The sequence below is a fragment of the Schizosaccharomyces pombe genome (genome assembly GCF_000002945.2).
Source record: "Schizosaccharomyces pombe strain 972h- genome assembly, chromosome: I".
Taxonomy (NCBI): domain Eukaryota; kingdom Fungi; phylum Ascomycota; class Schizosaccharomycetes; order Schizosaccharomycetales; family Schizosaccharomycetaceae; genus Schizosaccharomyces; species Schizosaccharomyces pombe.
In genome coordinates, this window is record NC_003424.3 from 130,005 (window position 1) to 146,851 (window position 16,847).

At 37.2% G+C, this 16,847-nt stretch overlaps 6 protein-coding genes and 8 long non-coding RNA genes across 14 annotated transcripts; 6 read left to right on the forward strand and 8 right to left on the reverse strand.

The window, feature by feature from the left end:
* The first annotated feature begins 165 nt into the window (after positions 1-165).
* Positions 166-1,264, forward strand: hsp3104 (ThiJ domain protein, glyoxylase III). The gene has a single exon (NM_001018208.3). It carries the CDS (start codon positions 325-327, stop codon positions 991-993), a length of 669 nt encoding a protein of 222 aa, NP_592808.1. The 5' UTR covers positions 166-324; the 3' UTR covers positions 994-1,264.
* Positions 258-489, reverse strand: SPOM_SPNCRNA.2058. The gene has a single exon (NR_191425.1). It is a non-coding gene; the product is annotated as a non-coding RNA (long non-coding RNA).
* SPOM_SPAC11D3.14C (oxoprolinase) lies at positions 1,186-5,143 on the reverse strand. The gene has a single exon (NM_001018209.3). It carries the CDS (start codon positions 5,095-5,097, stop codon positions 1,315-1,317), a length of 3,783 nt encoding a protein of 1,260 aa, NP_592809.1. The 5' UTR covers positions 5,098-5,143; the 3' UTR covers positions 1,186-1,314.
* Positions 1,199-5,537, forward strand: SPOM_SPNCRNA.609. Its single transcript, NR_150970.1, has one exon. It is a non-coding gene; the product is annotated as a non-coding RNA, possible alternative UTR (long non-coding RNA).
* A 27-nt stretch (positions 5,538-5,564) lies between these two features.
* On the forward strand, positions 5,565-5,922 carry SPOM_SPNCRNA.147. The gene has a single exon (NR_150355.1). It is a non-coding gene; the product is annotated as a non-coding RNA (long non-coding RNA).
* A 318-nt stretch (positions 5,923-6,240) lies between these two features.
* SPOM_SPAC11D3.15 (ATP-hydrolizing 5-oxoprolinase) lies at positions 6,241-10,361 on the forward strand. Its single transcript, NM_001018210.3, has one exon. The coding sequence runs from the start codon at positions 6,327-6,329 to the stop codon at positions 10,278-10,280; it is 3,954 nt and encodes a 1,317-aa protein (NP_592810.1). The 5' UTR covers positions 6,241-6,326; the 3' UTR covers positions 10,281-10,361.
* SPOM_SPNCRNA.610 lies at positions 6,270-7,351 on the reverse strand. The gene has a single exon (NR_150972.1). It is a non-coding gene; the product is annotated as a non-coding RNA (long non-coding RNA).
* Positions 9,323-9,546, reverse strand: SPOM_SPNCRNA.2059. Its single transcript, NR_191426.1, has one exon. It is a non-coding gene; the product is annotated as a non-coding RNA (long non-coding RNA).
* SPOM_SPNCRNA.2060 lies at positions 9,558-10,171 on the reverse strand. The gene has a single exon (NR_191427.1). It is a non-coding gene; the product is annotated as a non-coding RNA (long non-coding RNA).
* A 15-nt stretch (positions 10,362-10,376) lies between the features above and the next one.
* SPOM_SPAC11D3.16C (uncharacterized protein) lies at positions 10,377-11,522 on the reverse strand. The gene has a single exon (NM_001018211.3). It carries the CDS (start codon positions 11,194-11,196, stop codon positions 10,801-10,803), a length of 396 nt encoding a protein of 131 aa, NP_592811.1. The 5' UTR covers positions 11,197-11,522; the 3' UTR covers positions 10,377-10,800.
* A 777-nt stretch (positions 11,523-12,299) lies between these two features.
* On the reverse strand, positions 12,300-14,605 carry SPOM_SPNCRNA.2061. The gene has a single exon (NR_191428.1). It is a non-coding gene; the product is annotated as a non-coding RNA (long non-coding RNA).
* SPOM_SPAC11D3.17 (DNA-binding transcription factor, zf-fungal binuclear cluster type) lies at positions 12,366-14,764 on the forward strand. Its single transcript, NM_001355966.2, has one exon. The coding sequence runs from the start codon at positions 12,671-12,673 to the stop codon at positions 14,426-14,428; it is 1,758 nt and encodes a 585-aa protein (NP_001342806.1). The 5' UTR covers positions 12,366-12,670; the 3' UTR covers positions 14,429-14,764.
* SPOM_SPNCRNA.611 lies at positions 14,729-16,497 on the forward strand. Its single transcript, NR_150973.1, has one exon. It is a non-coding gene; the product is annotated as a non-coding RNA, possible alternative UTR (long non-coding RNA).
* Positions 14,815-16,385, reverse strand: SPOM_SPAC11D3.18C (carboxylic acid transmembrane transporter). The gene has a single exon (NM_001355967.2). The coding sequence runs from the start codon at positions 16,352-16,354 to the stop codon at positions 14,858-14,860; it is 1,497 nt and encodes a 498-aa protein (NP_001342807.1). The 5' UTR covers positions 16,355-16,385; the 3' UTR covers positions 14,815-14,857.
* Positions 16,498-16,847: the final 350 nt, after the last annotated feature.

Consider the following 16,847-nt stretch of genomic DNA (forward strand, 5'->3'; position numbering starts at 1 on the left):
TCATGACTTCTACGTCTAAATGATATAACTAACGCCTATAGAGCTCATGTAAAATAAATAATATTTGTTTAGTTGATATAACGATTATTTTCTGTTATAGTAGGTAGATCTACATCATTGTTAGGTGAGTTTTTAAAAAAATTTGAATGTCAAAATAAAATTTCTAGATTCATCGATTACTAATCTCTACAATATATATATTATAATTTTCATACACAAAATTATGCTGGAATTTTATACTTACATTTACCTATCGATTTAACACATTAAATCCTCAAAACATGTCTACCGAAAAAAAAGTTCTACTAGTTTGCAGCGATTATTATGGTCCTTTTTATGAAGACAGTTCAAAGACCGGAGCATATTTCACTGAAGTCTTGCATCCCTTTCAAGTCTTTACAAAGGCAGGGTATAGTGTTCAGATTGTCAGTGAGAATGGTAATGTTGGCTGATGACCATTCTATAAGTGATTCTGCCCTTTCGGACTCCGATAAAAACGCGTTTAAAGACAAAAACAATGATTTTTGGAAAGCTATTAAAAATGCGAAGAATGCAAGCGACATAAATTTCTCGGACTATTCTATATTTTTTGCTGCTGGTGGACATGGCACCTTGTTTGATTTCCCATCTGCAACCAATTTACACAAGGGAGCTGCTAAGATTTACAGTATGGGTGGAGTGATTGCAGCCGTTTGCCATGGTCCAGTTATTCTTCCGTGTATCAAAGATTCTACAGGATTTTCTATTGTTAAGGGGAAAACGGTTACAGCTTTCAATGAAATCGCTGAGCAGCAAATGAATTTAATGCCTACTTTTGAAAAATACCATTTTAAGACATTAAACAAGTTATTTCAGGAAGCAGGAAGCAACTTCGTTGATCCTCAAGAACCTTTTGATGATTTTGTTAAAACAGATGGCAAATTAGTTACCGGTGCTAACCCAGCAAGTGCCGCTTCAACAGCGAAAGCAGCTTTGAACTCTTTAAATTCTTAAAGTTTGTAGTAGGATTTGTGTTCATAATGCCTTGCGACAATATACATGTTACGACTACTATTTGTTATTCACATTCATAGGGTTTACATAACATCCATAACAAATGAAACTCTAAACGCATTTTCTATTACTAAATTAGAAAATTTTTAAAAAATTATATTTATTACTTTCTATGAATCAAAGTAAATAAGAAGTGAAATAAAAGTGTTTCAAAATTTCGACGTTAAGAACGAACAAATATCGATTAGGAAGGCCAAGAAGAGTCTATATTTATAATGGAGTTTCCATGTATTCATAGGAACAAAATTAGTATCATTAGTATTAAATGCTGACTGCTCCATAACCTCCACCTCCCGGTGTTTCAATTACAATGTGATCTCCTTTGCCCATGAGAACGTGGTTTTTACCACCCAAGTTAACATACCTTGGAAAGTCAGGATTGCTGCAATCTATCCATGTATTAACACCCATGGCTCCATCTTCTCCCCCGTTCATTCCATAAGGAGCCCGACTTCTCCTCTCCGACAATATTGAACAGTGCATTGACCGGCGAAATTCAAAATGTCGTATGACACCATCACCACCATGATATTCTCCTTTGCCTCCAGAATTTTCTCTTAAGCAGAACCTTCTAAGTATTACGGGTGCTCTCCTTTCTACTACCTCTGGATCAGTGATACGAGTATTTGTCATATGGGTATGGACTCCACTAGTTCCATTCCAAGTAGGACCTGCTCCAGCACCTCCTGCGATTGTTTCATACATTGCAAAACCTTCCTCTCCGTTTTCACCATCGTAGCCGAAAGTCAAGTTATTCATACATCCTTGTGATGCTGCACAAATGCTAAAAGCTTTCAATATGACATCTGTGATTCTTTGAGAGGTCAGTACATTACCACCAACCACTGCAGCAGTCTCGGAAGGATTAAGAAAGCATGAGGGTGGAATCCTAATTTCTATTGGCTTCAAGCAGCCCTCGTTCAGTGGGATATCTTGATTAATTATAGAACGAAGGCAGTAGATAACTGATGAATAAGTAATTGCAATAGGTGCGTTCCAATTACCGTAAACTTCTGGACCTGTACCTTCGAAATCAAATACGGCATCACCAGTTTCAGGATCAATTTTCACTTCTAATTGTAGGGGAGTACCATCATCCATATAATCTATCGCTTTCAGGGGTTTCTGCGAATTTTGTACACTGAATGCCTTTAATACGTCTCTAACAGCTTTTTCTGCTGCTGCCTGTATTCCATACATAGAACGCTGAACAATATCAAGCCCGTATTCGACAACGAGCTTTTCTACCATAGATCTACCTCTATGACAAGCAGATAACATTGCTTTAACATCACTGATGTTGTCTCGAAGTGTCCTTGATCCAGAACAATCCGGGTATTTAGCAGGCTCATCAAAAAGTAATTGTGTAAGTCCTTTTTCATCAAAGGTTCCGGCCTTAACAACTTTGAAGGTTTTTATTGCTGCTCCTTCTTCATAAATTGCTTTGGAATTTGAAGGCATTGAACCTGGAGTAATTCCTCCAACATCCACCATATGTCCCCTTGCTGCACAATAAAAGATAATATCTTTATTGTTATCGAAAACAGGAGTGACAACGGTCAAATCGGGTAGATGAACTCCACCTGCAATAGGATGATTAGAAAGTAAAACATCTCCTGGAACAAGTTTACCTTTCCAATAATTATGCTGCCACTTTACCGCAGTTTGCATTGATCCCAGCATGGCTGGGACGTGTGGAGCATTAGCAACGAGACCTCCATCAGGAGAAAACAGCGCACAACTATAATCAAGCCGTTCTTTAACGTTAACACTCACAGCGGTTTTTTGAAGAACTTGACCCATTTGTTCTGATATACTCATAAAACGATTGGCAAAGATCGTCATAGTAATCGGGTCCAAGTCGACGTTCTTTTTCACTACCAGTGTGGATTTTGTTTTTTCAAGCAAAACATGTCTTGCGAAAATCTTAGCTGTAAAAGACGGCTCAATTAGCAGAGTTTGCGTAGTATCAACGATAACAGCTGGACCAGTTATCAAACTATGAACAGGTAAAGATGATAATTGGTATACGTGACAATTTACCTTCCCGACTTCTGCAAAGTAGACAGGTGTATACATCGTAGGTTTGTTATCTCTAATAAACACAGTATTTTCATTTTCAGTTTCGGAAGCAAAGACAGTATCGACTTCAGATTGATTGGAAGCTCGTGCGATAGCGCGAATTCTAATGTCTTCAACCATGATTTTACGATCTATTAAAGAAAATCCGAATTGATTCTTATAAGATTCTTCAAACAAAGTCTTAAAATCCCATGAGTCCTTTGGCTTTGCAATCATCATAGTGGTATCGTTACCTTCGTATCGCAGATTTGCGAATAATTCGGTCGAGATTTGAGACTCTAGATATCCTTCATTCTCCAAAAAGGAAACGGCCTTTTTGTCTAACACATCAAACTTTGATTGTATAAGAGGTAAATTATCCTCATCTAACACAGATAAACAAGGCATTTGTTCCTCATGTGTCACATGAGCTAATGCTAAACCATAAGCAGAAAGGACAGAGGAATATTTATGAATAATAATCTTTTCAATGTTCAATAAAGATGCAATTGCACACGCATGTTGGCCACCAGCGCCTCCAAAAACAGCAAGATGGTGCGCAGAAAGGTCCAATCCACGTGATTCGGTAAGTTTACGGATTGGTCGACACATGGTTTCATTAGCTACCTGGATAAATCCCATGGCAATTTCTTCAATTGTCTTCTCCTTCTCAATGTCAATGTTGATGATGTCCCTTAATTCAGAAAATTTTTCAATGACTATGTCTTTGTTCATACTCTCGTTTTCTTTTGGACCAAAAATTTTCGGGAAGAAATCAGGAATAATTCTTCCCAACAAAACGTTTGCATCTGTAACAGTTAAAGGTCCACCATTGAGATAACAAGCCGGTCCTGGAAAAGCACCAGCACTTTCTGGACCAACCGAAAACAGTTGATTTCTCCAAAATAATCGAGAACCACCACCTGCAGCAACCGTCTGAATATCCAATTGAGGGGACTGAATGTATAGTCCGAATATATTGGCTTCGTATATATGCTCAAATTTACCATCGTATCTAGAAACATCAGTTGACGTGCCCCCCATATCAAAACCTATGGCTGGCGTTTTGTCATCAGCATGCAAAGATGATGTTTTCGCAAATCCAACCGTACCTGCAGCAGGACCGCTCATTATAGCACTAATAGCAGTAAAATTATCTATGTCAACTAGACCACCATCGCTTTTCATGAATTGAATAGTATTAGGCTTCACATTGTAAAAATTCTTCTTAAACGAATCAAGATAATACCTCAACGTAGAACTAAGATACGCGTCGATAATGGCGGAAACGGCCCTTGGAACTATTTTAACCATTGGTGTAAGTTTTGATGAGAGAGAAATATCTGTAAATCCTATACGTTTGGCAATTTTTTCAACTACCTCTTCATGAAGAGGATATGTATAAGAATGCATAAGACTGACAGAAATGGAGCGAAACCCTTCATTGTATAATTCCTTTAGATCTTGATATAACGCTTCTTCATCCAATTTCTTTTCCACTCGCAAAAATTCTCCTGTAATTCCTTGAACAATACCAGCTGTCTTTGAGAATTGGTTTTCTAAGACAACTCTCTCTTTTGCTTCTATGACACGTTGATATAATGGTGAAGGCCTTGATACTGTGAGGTCGAATAAGTCCGGGCGAGCTTGATTTCCGATTTCTACCAAATTTCGAAAACCTTCCGTGATTATGAAGGCGGTTTTTTCACCCTTACGTTCTAACAAAGCATTCGTCGCAACAGTTGTACCCATACGTATAGAGGATACTCTTGTCAAGTCTAAAGGGACTTTACGAGGTATTTCTTCGCCGGACGCATAACACAACACTCTTCTAATTCCTTCAGTTGGAGCATCGTCGTATAATTTAGGGTTTACAGAAAGCAACTTGAAAATCCCTTCTTGCTCCCTCCATCCAGATATCTTATAGTAAACATCGGTGAAGGTTCCACCCCTATCAATCGCAATTCGCACATCTTGTTTCATTATAAAAAAATTAAAAGGTTATTCTTAACTTAAAGAATGAATGAATAACTACAGCATGCTAATTGCGAACTTTTATACCTCTAGTCAACGTTCCAATCAGTCAAGATAAGTAAAACGAGCTCCTCCTTGACCGAGACATTGAACGTCCAAAAAATTATACCAAGATGGGGGATTCCATAGTCGTAAGGAATGATTCTTATCATTTAAAGATTTAGTGCTCTCCATTTAGATTTTTAACCGAAGCGATCAAACTAATAATTCGTGTATGTACATTTTTGCATTGTGGAATAAACTGCCCCAAGAAAAAGATTTACGAGTGCATCCCTCATGTGAGAGTTTGTAGTTAACTCTAATCAAAGCAAGAAATAATAAGTACAGTTCAATTAATCTAAAGAAACATGTGCACAAAGTACCTACTAAAGAACAGATAACAATCTTACAAACCATTTTACGAAATAAATTTCGCAAAAAAGATCAAAATGAATAATAATTCAAGCAAATTAAATTAAATTAACATCATTACCAATAAATTATTAATTTTTACTAGTAAAGAGTGTATTTTGACATTAATTTTACTGATTTCGCATATTTGGTTCTATCTACGATATCAATAGTACCAAGCAAGTAGATAGGGAGTCCTTGAATAGCCAAACAGCAGATCTTAAACATCATGAAATACTTAGGACTACAAGTGTTGAGATACTTATGATTGCGATAAATACAATTCTTTATCGATAATCAATTTAGGAACGGACAGGAAAGTTGCAAATTAGCAAATTTTTAAAGCTTTATTATAATAATTAATTGTCAAGATCTTTATTTTGCAAACTGTTAACAATGATACCCAATACATAAAATATGTAGGATTTCTGTAGTATACTTCCATATTGACCAGCTCAAAACTTTCTAATTAGACGCATGTTGAATATCAATTTAATGATTCATCGATAATTCAGATACTCTAATAATTGCATGACCATATCAGCAGGCTTCGATACTGCTCCTCCACTCCGCCGAACTCCACAAATGAATACGGAGCTCCGCCAACTTTCAGTCTGATAAGGAGGCAATCTTTGCTACACAATATTGTGATGATTTAATAATTTATGTATATATATGGATATCATTCTTGCCTAATTCATTAACTTGTGCTGTTTTTTATTTTTTGCTTTCTTTTTCTACCTACATATACATACACATAGATTTAATACACATTTTGGATTTAAAAAATGAGTGTCAAAATTCACATTGATCGAGGTGGTACTTTTACAGACGCAATCGCCACTTTTGCTGATGAATCTCGCCCTCCTATTGTCATCAAATTACTTTCAGAGGATCCTAGTAACTATAAGGACGCTTCTATCGAAGCTGTCCGACGCATTTTAGAGATTGTTCAAGGAAAATCGATCCCACGAACCGAAAAATTAGATACCAGTTGCATTAATCATTTACGGTGTGGTACTACAGTTGCTACCAATGCTTTATTGGAACGAAAAGGTGAACGATGCGCTTTTATAACGACTAAAGGATTTAAAGATGGTCTGTTAATTGGCAACCAATCTAGACCTAATATTTTCGAGTTGGGAATTCGAAGACCTGAAGTATTGTACTCTAAAGTTATCGAAGTTGACGAGCGTGTAACACTAGAAGATTATGTTGAAGACCCAATGAAAGTCAAAACCACAATTGACGGCTCTGACCCGTCACTAGTAGTTGGCCGTTCTGGTGAAGTCGTTCGTATTATGAAAAAGGTAGATTGCGATGCACTTCGCAAAGATTTGCAAGCATTGTACGATGAAGGATTTACCAGTATCGCCGTTTGCCTTGCCCACAGCTTTACATTTCCAGATCATGAACTTCTTGTTGGTAAAATTGCTGAAGAGGTTGGTTTCAGCAATATCAGTCTTTCAACTAAATTAATGCCGATGATTAAATATGTTCCTCGTGCTACTTCAGCTACCGCTGATGCTTACCTTTCTCCAGTTGTTAGAAGATACCTTGCCGGGTTTCAATCAGGATTCCTTCATGGTTTAAAGACAAAGGATAATTCAAAGGGTGTGCGTTGTGAGTTCATGCAGAGTGACGGTGGTTTGGTTGACGTTAATAAGTTTTCAGGCTTACATGCCATTCTCTCCGGTCCTGCTGGCGGTGTCGTAGGTTTTGCACTTACCTCATATGACGAGGACGTTAAAATTCCTGTCATCGGATTCGATATGGGAGGTACATCTACGGATGTTTCTCGGTATGGTGGTTCATATGAACATGTCTTTGAAACGACAACGGCAGGAGTTACTATTCAATCTCCTCAATTAGATATAAATACGGTAGCCGCTGGCGGTGGATCACGTCTTTTTTGGAAAAATGGCCTTTTTGTTGTTGGACCAGAAAGTGCTGGTGCACATCCTGGCCCAGTATGCTATCGCAAGGGAGGGTACTTGACTGTTACAGATGCAAATTTACTGTTAGGAAGACTTTTACCTGAGTCTTTCCCTAAAATTTTTGGTCCTAATGAGGATGAATCACTAGACGTCGAGTCGACGAGAAAGGAGTTTGAAAAATTGACTGCTGAGATCAATTCTGGCCTTGAGAAAGAACGTCAAATGACTGCCGATGAAGTTGCTTTTGGCTTCATTAAGATAGCGAACGAAACTATGGCTCGCCCAATTCGCGCCCTTACTGAAGCTAAAGGACACGATATCTCCATTCATCGTTTGACTTCTTTTGGTGGTGCTGGTGGACAACACTGTGCAGCTATTGCCAAATCTCTCGGTATTACCCAGGTTTTAGTTCACAAGTATAGTTCAATTCTTTCAGCTTATGGAATGGCACTAGCTGATGTCGTGTCTGAAGTTCAAGAGCCTTCCTCCTTTACTCTGGATGACTCAAATACTGAATCTATTAAGAAGCGTTTTGATAGCCTTAAAGAAGAAGCGAAAGCTAACCTTGAGGAGCAGGGATTTACCGAAAGCCAAATTAGCTATGAGTTATTTTTGAATTGTCGGTATCAAGGAACTGACAGCACTTTGATGATTAGCAAGCCTCTTGAGTCTTGGGATTTCAAGCAATCATTTTTTGATAAACATAAGCAGGAGTTCGGTTTTATTTTTGAAAATAAAGATATAATTATTGATGATATCAGAATTCGTGCTTCCGGAAAAAGTTTCCAGAGCAAAGAGCCCAGTGTAGATGCTCAATTAAAAGAATTGAAGTTCGAACCTGTTCAAAAGAGCCTAGCAACATGTGTCAAGGACATTTATTTCGAAGGTGGACGTGTCCCTTCTGAAGTTTATAGCCTAGATAACTTGCCTGTTGGAACAATAGTGAATGGCCCTTCTTTGATAGTCGACAAAACGCAAACCATTGTTGTTCCTCCCAAAGCTGTTGCTAGAATTTTGCATACACACGTTGTAATTGACATTTCTCATGGAAATGAATATACGGCAAACGATTCTCTCGCTAAAGCAAGTACAATTGATCCTATTTACCTTTCTGTATTTGGATCTCGGTTTATGGCTGTAGCTGAACAAATGGGAAGGGCTCTTCAGAAAACGAGTGTCTCCACTAATGTTAAAGAGCGTCTTGATTATTCGTGTGCACTATTCGATGCGAAAGGAAATCTTGTAGCTAACGCACCTCATATGCCGGTTCATCTAGGTTCTATGTCTACTTGTGTCCGCACACAAGCAAAAATTCACGAAGGGAAACTAAAACCTGGTGATGTTCTTGTTACCAATCATCCATCATATGGTGGTACTCATTTGCCTGATATCACTACTATTACTCCTCATTTCGAAGGGGACGAGATCATGTTTTACGTTGCTGCGCGTGCCCATCACGCTGACATCGGTGGTATTCTACCTGGTAGCATGCCTTCTTCTAGTAAAGAGCTTTCTGAAGAAGGAGCAACTATTAAGAGCGAAAAACTTGTGGTTGATGGAGTTTTTCAGGAAGAACGCATGATTGATTTACTCTACAATGAACCGGCAAAAGTGGAGGGTGGTTCAGGCAGTCGCTGTCTTCGCGATAACCTAAATGATTTGAAGGCTCAAGTTTCCGCAAACCAAAAGGGAATCAATTTAATTACATCTTTAATCAAGGAGTACGGAAAAAATTCTGTTTTACGTTATATGAAGGCAATTCAAGAAAATGCGGAAAGCGCCGTTAGACAATTATTGCTTGGAGTACGTGAAAGATTTTTAGGTGAGGATTTATACGCTGAGGATCATATGGACGATGGGTCAAAGATATGCTTACGCATCACTATTGATGAAGAAAACGGCGATGCCATATTTGATTTTACTGGTACAACTGAAGAAATCTATGGAAATATTAACGCCCCGGAGGCAGTAACTTATAGCGCCATCATTTATTGTTTACGTGTTTTGATATCTGAAAATATCCCACTTAATCAAGGATGTCTGCTTCCAATTAAAGTTATCATTCCTGATAACTGCTTTTTGAAACCCTCTGAAACAGCTGCTGTAGTAGGTGGAAATGTGCTAACGTCGCAAAGAATCACTGATACTATTCTCAAGGCATTCCAAGCATGTGCAGCTAGTCAGGGTGACACAAACAATTTGACATTTGGAATTGGCGGTAAAGATCCAGAGACCGGTGAAGTGAAACCAGGATTTGGATACTATGAGACTATTTGCGGTGGATCTGGTGCAATTGATGGATTAGACGGAACTTCTGGTGTTCATACTCATATGACTAACACCCGAATTACTGATTTGGAGGTACTTGAAAGAAGATACCCTGTCATTTTGAGAAAGTTTATCATTCGTGAAAATTCTGGCGGCGCAGGAAAGTACAAAGGTGGTGATGGTGTTATTCGCGATATTGAATTCAGAATTCCAGTTACCCTTTCCATACTTTCAGAGCGTCGTGCCTATCATCCATACGGTATGAAAGGAGGTAAAGATGCCGAATGCGGTAAAAACATTTGGATTCGAAAGGATATCTTACCTTCAGGAGAGCAACGAGTTCGACAAATCAACGTTGGCGGTAAAAACACATGCCATATGCAAGCTGGTGACCATATTGTTATTATGACACCTGGCGGTGGTGGATATGGACCCCCTTCTGAACGAGTAGATACTGTCAAGAAAGCTAATGGTGTCCAGCATTTCAGGGCTAATGGCACCATCTCACAATTACAGGAAATACAGCACACGAATTAGTTAGATAATTTATTAATGGTAATATAAATAGTTTGTCTTTTACATCTTAATTTCTTACTAATAACAAAGTTTTTAAAAATATTTGTATATAGTTGTCGAATATACTACAAGTGTTGGTGACAACAACAGGATAAAGTTCAATAATATATAATATTCTTGAATACTAAATCATTTGTAGAAAATGTATATAATTGTAATTAAAAAGCCGTATAGATTAAGATAGGATATATGAACGCGTTTCCAAAATTTGTGAAATAGTGAAATATAAAAATAAATGAGTAAATATTTAATGTAATAGGAAAAAAAAAACTGGAATGGACTGCTAAAGCATTAAGAACATAAAAATTAGGATGCATGCGAGGAATAGGATGAGCTTTCAACAACTCTAACAAAAAAGAGTAAAGTTGGGAAAAAAAGGGTAAAATCATCTGCGCTCGAAAAAAAAAGAAGCAATCCTACGAAGGCAATCACTTAAAAGAAAGCGAACTGGAACGTAAGAGAAACCTTTCATTTCAGCAATTCAATCTGATTGGAATGTTACATTTCCGAAAGCTCTCACAGATGGAGATTTAACATCCACAGGAAAGCAAGAAGAAGCAGTAACACCGGCAGTATCAAACTCAGTATCACCGTCTCTAAACCTTTCATCAGCATCGGGTTCCGGAGACGTTAAAGGCATTTGTAACGATTTCAAAACTACAGGTGGAAGTGGAAACCCATATGAATTCAGCTTTTGTTGGTAGTATTGAATATATGTGAAAATGTCGGGAGACTTATGGAGAATGAAGCGATTAAAGCTAATCGCAAGCACACACAACTGAGTGCGTGGAATATCAGTACACCTTTGGTGAAGAGCCTCGATGAATTGCTCCATGAGCGCACATTCCAAATCCTCGTCAACCTTCAAAGTAGTCATAAAAGCGTTATTTGGATTAAAGTTGGTTCCTTCGAAAGATTCTAACTATATATATTAATGTTTCGGAATAGGAAATTATCGTAAAAGACAAGATAATCCAGAGAAAAAAAATAAGTGATCGAATTATGAACGATCGATTGCAGTACAGATATTGAAAGGATTAATAGCTATTTGCCACTTAAAAGCAACAATGAAAGCAGGATAAAATGACTTTGAGACGTTGGTTCCAATCGGTTTTCTCACGCGAAGAGCCAGAAAAGAAAAATGAAGGAGGTAATTACTAAGTCTTGAACTTATATCAAAACCTGTAGTAAGTGTAAAGGAATAAAGATTTCAAGTTGCTAACACCTATCTGTAGAACCTAAAATCAGCTGGTTTGATACAATCTAGTTCCTTATCCTGAAGACGTAGGAATTGCAAGCTTTTTTATTTGCTAGATAACAGTGAATATCGATCTCACAAATGATAGAAATGGGTATTCGGATTCGTTAAACCAGTTTTACGCGTTGTTAAAAAATGCAAGAGAATAAAAGCTGTAAAACTAAATGAAACAAGTCAACAAAATGGAAGAACTTTTATATCTCTAATTTTTGAATGTTTAACTTCATCTACTTCCTAATTATCTTTCAGCCACAGTAGATACTGAAATTTTTTTTCACCGAATTTCCAGTCTAGATAAATTTTAGACAGCCTCGATTAGATAGGTACTAAACGCATGCTAGCCGAGACTAACTTGATAATTCGACGAAGATATATGTCTTCATATATCTCACTGTCTGAAAGCGTTTATGGAGTTGAAAATATAATATAGAGAATGAAGGAATGTCGAGAATATGATATTATTGAAAGTTTGATAATATACTTATGCACGTACATCCGCGGAGAATGAAGTGTTTTGCATACCCTTGGCGTTAGAATATACTTACTTACTACAGAATTCTCGGTATACAATTTCAATTGCAAGTAATTATTAGGCACAATAAAAGAAGTAGTTGCATATATGAAAAGTTGAATTATGAGTTATTTATTGAAATAGCAACGAATGACTTAATTTGCGCTAGTTTATCTGCTTGACAAATTCGCTAAGCGCAAGATAGACATGGTTTATCAGAAGCATCTGTTTAGGGTTAAAGAGAGATAATCGCGACAATTATTCATAATGCTTACTTGTCCTTTACCATACGAAAAAACATTTGGAAATAGTCTATTGCTGATGGTATTAAGCTTAAAAGTATAAATCTGTTGTGTAAAAAGGTGTTCATTAATTGTTGCGTCAAAATTTATCTAACATTTTGCAATTGAGCCACCTACCATAGTTTTTGCATAGGAAATCTGTTGTCTGACAGTGTTTCCCTTCCTCTTTAATATTTATTGTTTGTTTATACCCGTTTTTGGTTAACACTTTTTAAAATTTTATACTTATTTATGCGTTGGATTTTCTTTGGGAAAGTTTTGTATTGATTTCTCCACAAATATGGTAGATCATGTTTCTGAAAATTCAACGAATGTTTTGTCTGCTAAGAGGAAGTTGACTGAACCTTCATTGATTGATTCTAAGCGCGTCTTTCCTTGCGACCAGTGCGCCAAGCGTTTTACGAGGCATGAAAATCTAACTCGACATAAGGCTTGTCATAGTAAGGCTGAACCTATACCTTGTCCCTATTGTGAGATCAAATGCAAAAGAAAAGATTTACTCAAACGCCACATACAGCGATTCCATAATGATAAGTCTGTTATCGAAGAAGGCTCGAAAGATGTGCTGGACGTAAAGGCTGCCGCATCACAGCAAGAAGATAATATGAAAATTGTTTTACCTTCTTTCGATGCAATAGATGTGCCAAAAGCTTATCATCCAAGTTTGCGTCCTTATTTTACCATTCTTCCTTTGATTCCTTCGGATTTCTTAGAACATTATATCGAAGGTTACTTTGAGTGGTTTCATCCTGTTTTCCCTTTTATTCATCAAGCATCGTTTAATTCCGAGAATGTTGCTGCTTCATTTCTTCGCTCTCTAGTTGTGATTGCATGCTTGTGTACTGGTATAGAAAGTGATTTTTCTATGGCATTATTGTTTTGGGACAGCGGCTTTCATGTTCTTCAGCTCTACTTACAGGGTGATCCTGAGCGAGTAAAAAAAGCCTGGGTTTTTCAATCTAGATTGTTGTTTTGTACCGCCTCTTTATTCGAAAAGACTGCCTGTTTTTCCGGTATTGGTCACGTCTTACTGAAAGACTTAGTTCATGAAAGCCGCACTTTTGGCTGGACAAAGTTAAATTGGTCGGTCGAAGGAGATACCGATATTTCGAATCTAATAGATCTTGAATGTATTAGAAGAAGTGTGTTTTGTTTGTATATCCTCGAGTGGTTTTTAGCATTAATTTTTAATAAACCTCCCTCCCTTTCTGTCTTAGAATTACAAATGCCCTTACCCATATCGAGCGCACTTTGGAGTTCTAAAGAGTTACTTTCTAAGGATTATTGGAGACCCAATCCTCTCAATCCTAGAGATGCTTTAAGTATCTTGGTTAATGGACCTCTACTTCTTGAGGAAACCAATATTTCAGGGTTTGTTTTATTGTTCGCCATTTTTGAGTTCATTCGCGATGAAGCTAAATTGAGTATGATTGGTTTACCAAGGCAGCCAAACAGATCATATGAAATCATGCTTCAACATTTAAAGGTCAGTATGGAACTCTCGAACCCATGTGCAAAAACAAGTTCTATTTTTCTTTGCTTATGGCATTTAGTACTCACTTATTACTATCTTCCCGATCCACTTTTTTTACGCTCTATTACATTGACTGACTTAGAATCAGCCACTTCATACTTTAAAGATGACTCGTGGATGGATGATGATTACATTTCTCCTTGTATGACTACCTATAATTTGACTATGGGCTGGGAAAATGTGATTTGGGGTTTACGATATGCTGAAACGGAACTAACGAAGTTTAAATTCGATTTACCAGTACCACATTTGACACTTTTTCGTATATTTTTGCAGGGCCTTTACGCTTTGCGTGATTTCGATCAGATTAGTACTTCTTCTCTTCAAACATTTACTATGTTATGGAAGAAACTTTCTACTTCCTTAAATATGAAAGAGGATGCACAAAATACAGCCCCCTCGACGTGCGTTAAAGAATTTTCTGCATTTGTTGCAAGCGCTTTGGATGTTGAAGGTGGATGGGGTATTGGTCCACTTCTTACCAAAGCGTTCCGTCCAACATAGTTTTATATATTATTTTTTTTTAGATTTATTATTTCTCTGTTTTGTTTTTACTAATTCTCTTCTTTCTACAACAAGTTATTATTACCAACCATTGTTCATTAAAAAAAGGGGGAGCTTCCGACATTTTCACTTAATTTCGACTGTATAGTCCATTTTTTTTCAGATTGAAACGATTTTTGAATTCGTTATCAATAAAAATAAATACGCTTCCGGATGGGGGACTCCCTTAACTGACTGAATGTTTACATATCCATATTTACGCAACTAAAGCATTAGCATTATTTAAGTTAACCACATCACCTCATTTAATACCAATTTTAATATTATTATATTCTATTAATTAATAGGCTAGCAACTACTGTAGACAAAAATCTACAAATTCTATACAACTCATTAGAAATACATCAAGGAGTAAAAAAAAACAAAAGATCACAGATAATATCGGAAGTCGTCAGCAAAGTCACCAATGGCAGATGGATCAAATTCACCACGAGCACATCGCTCATCTCGCTTTTTGTTCACGTAACGAAGTGAAAAGAACATGACAACGTAGGCGAGTCCGCCAACTATAACACAGCCTAATGTGAAAGCATTACCCAAAATGTATTTTGGAGCATTTTTAGACCGATAAATCTGACCAGCAACAATGCCCGAACTGTTCGCAAGAGTCTGCTGAATTCCTATCGCAGTTGCTCTTTTGTAATGACCCGCAACGTTATTGTTCAACCACCCGAGATTTAAACCAGGACCGATGTAACATCCTATGGCAATAATATAAGTTGCAGTATACTTTGCAGCATTAGAATCGCTTGCTAACATTATTATATATCCAACTGCAACAACGGTTGAAGCTGAAATTAAATATACAGCTCGTAGCTGAGTGCGATCAGAGAGCCATGCAACAAATAAAAATGATATCACACCAGCAATATATACTGGAATAGTCATATAGTTAGTTTGAAGGCCTACAAAACCAAGACCCTTAATAATGACAGGCAAGAAAGATGAAAATCCATACAACACCATATCGGCACAAAATTGAGACGTAGCAGAAACGTAAACTTTGGGATCCTTAAAGGCCTTCCTAACTTCTGACCATTCAAAATGTTGCTCACCATGATAACGGGCGTTAATATCTCTACGAATAATAGCAACCTCCCTTTCTTCACGGGTAAGGAACCAAGCATTTTCCATCTTATCCGGAAGAGCAAATAAACAAAGTGGAACACCAATAAAGGAAACGAGACCTTCTACGATGTATATCCATTGCCAACCTTCTTTGTTACCAGCATGAACTTGCTCAAGAGCATAAGCAAAAAGACCTCCAAAAGCACCTGCTAAACCAGCCGAAGCAAACAAGTAGGAAAGACGCTGGCATTGTTCTTTGCGGGTGTAATGAGTTGTCAGATACAAGTTAAGCGCAGGAAATAAGCAACCTTCCAACAAACCAAGAATTAAGCGTGTAGCAATCAAACCTCCATAGCTTGACATAAATCCAGAAAACAGAACAGTCATGCTCCATGCAAAAGATATAAATGCCAACATCCGCGAGGCTTTAATTCGTTTAACCAAAACGACACTAGGAGTCTCAACCAAAATATACAATACATAAAAAATACTAACAGCAACATTTAAACGTTCTCCATAAAGACTCAATGCCTCAGTCATACCAGCAACAGCAGCATTACCAATATTTGAGCGATCCAAAAATGCCATTAAATAAAGGAACCCAATAATGGGACTGATTACAAGGTCCATTTTCAAAAGTAGTTTCTTTTCAACCTTTGGGTCGATTTTTAACGAGGCTGTATCTCCATAATCCACATCTGGCGACGCTGTATTCTGGAGTTTCTCCTTATTTATTTCTGAAGCATAAATGCTATGCTCATCGTCTTTTGAGATTTTATATTCCGATTGATCTGACATTTTGCCAAACTTTGGTCTATTAGAATATTATGCGAAACAGGAGAGCAAACCGCTTCTTTATATTCGCATTTCAGTCAACCATACAGATCCATATCTAATTTCCTAATAGTTACAAAAGAGGGGGTTTTTTATCATTGATAAACGACGATGTAGGTTTTCCTATAGTAGTTGTAGTACTAGTTCGTCTAGCAATCGTGTAATTTATTGATAGACGCTGGATTTACTGGACGATGAGCAGAGCTCCTCCAGCTTATTGACTATCATGCTTATATTTTCTAATAGCGAATAAATGCGATTGTATTAAAGAACGTGTTATTATATCATCGAGCTCCCAAGCAACGATTAATTTCACGAATACACTATCAGTTAGCTTAATAGGAGGAGCTCCCAATCAAGTTTGCAAAATGTAAGCTGAAACTTCGTGCAGTCAATTTAGGCATAAAATCATGATATGTTTAATAGATAAAAGTATTTGCACACAAATATATATATA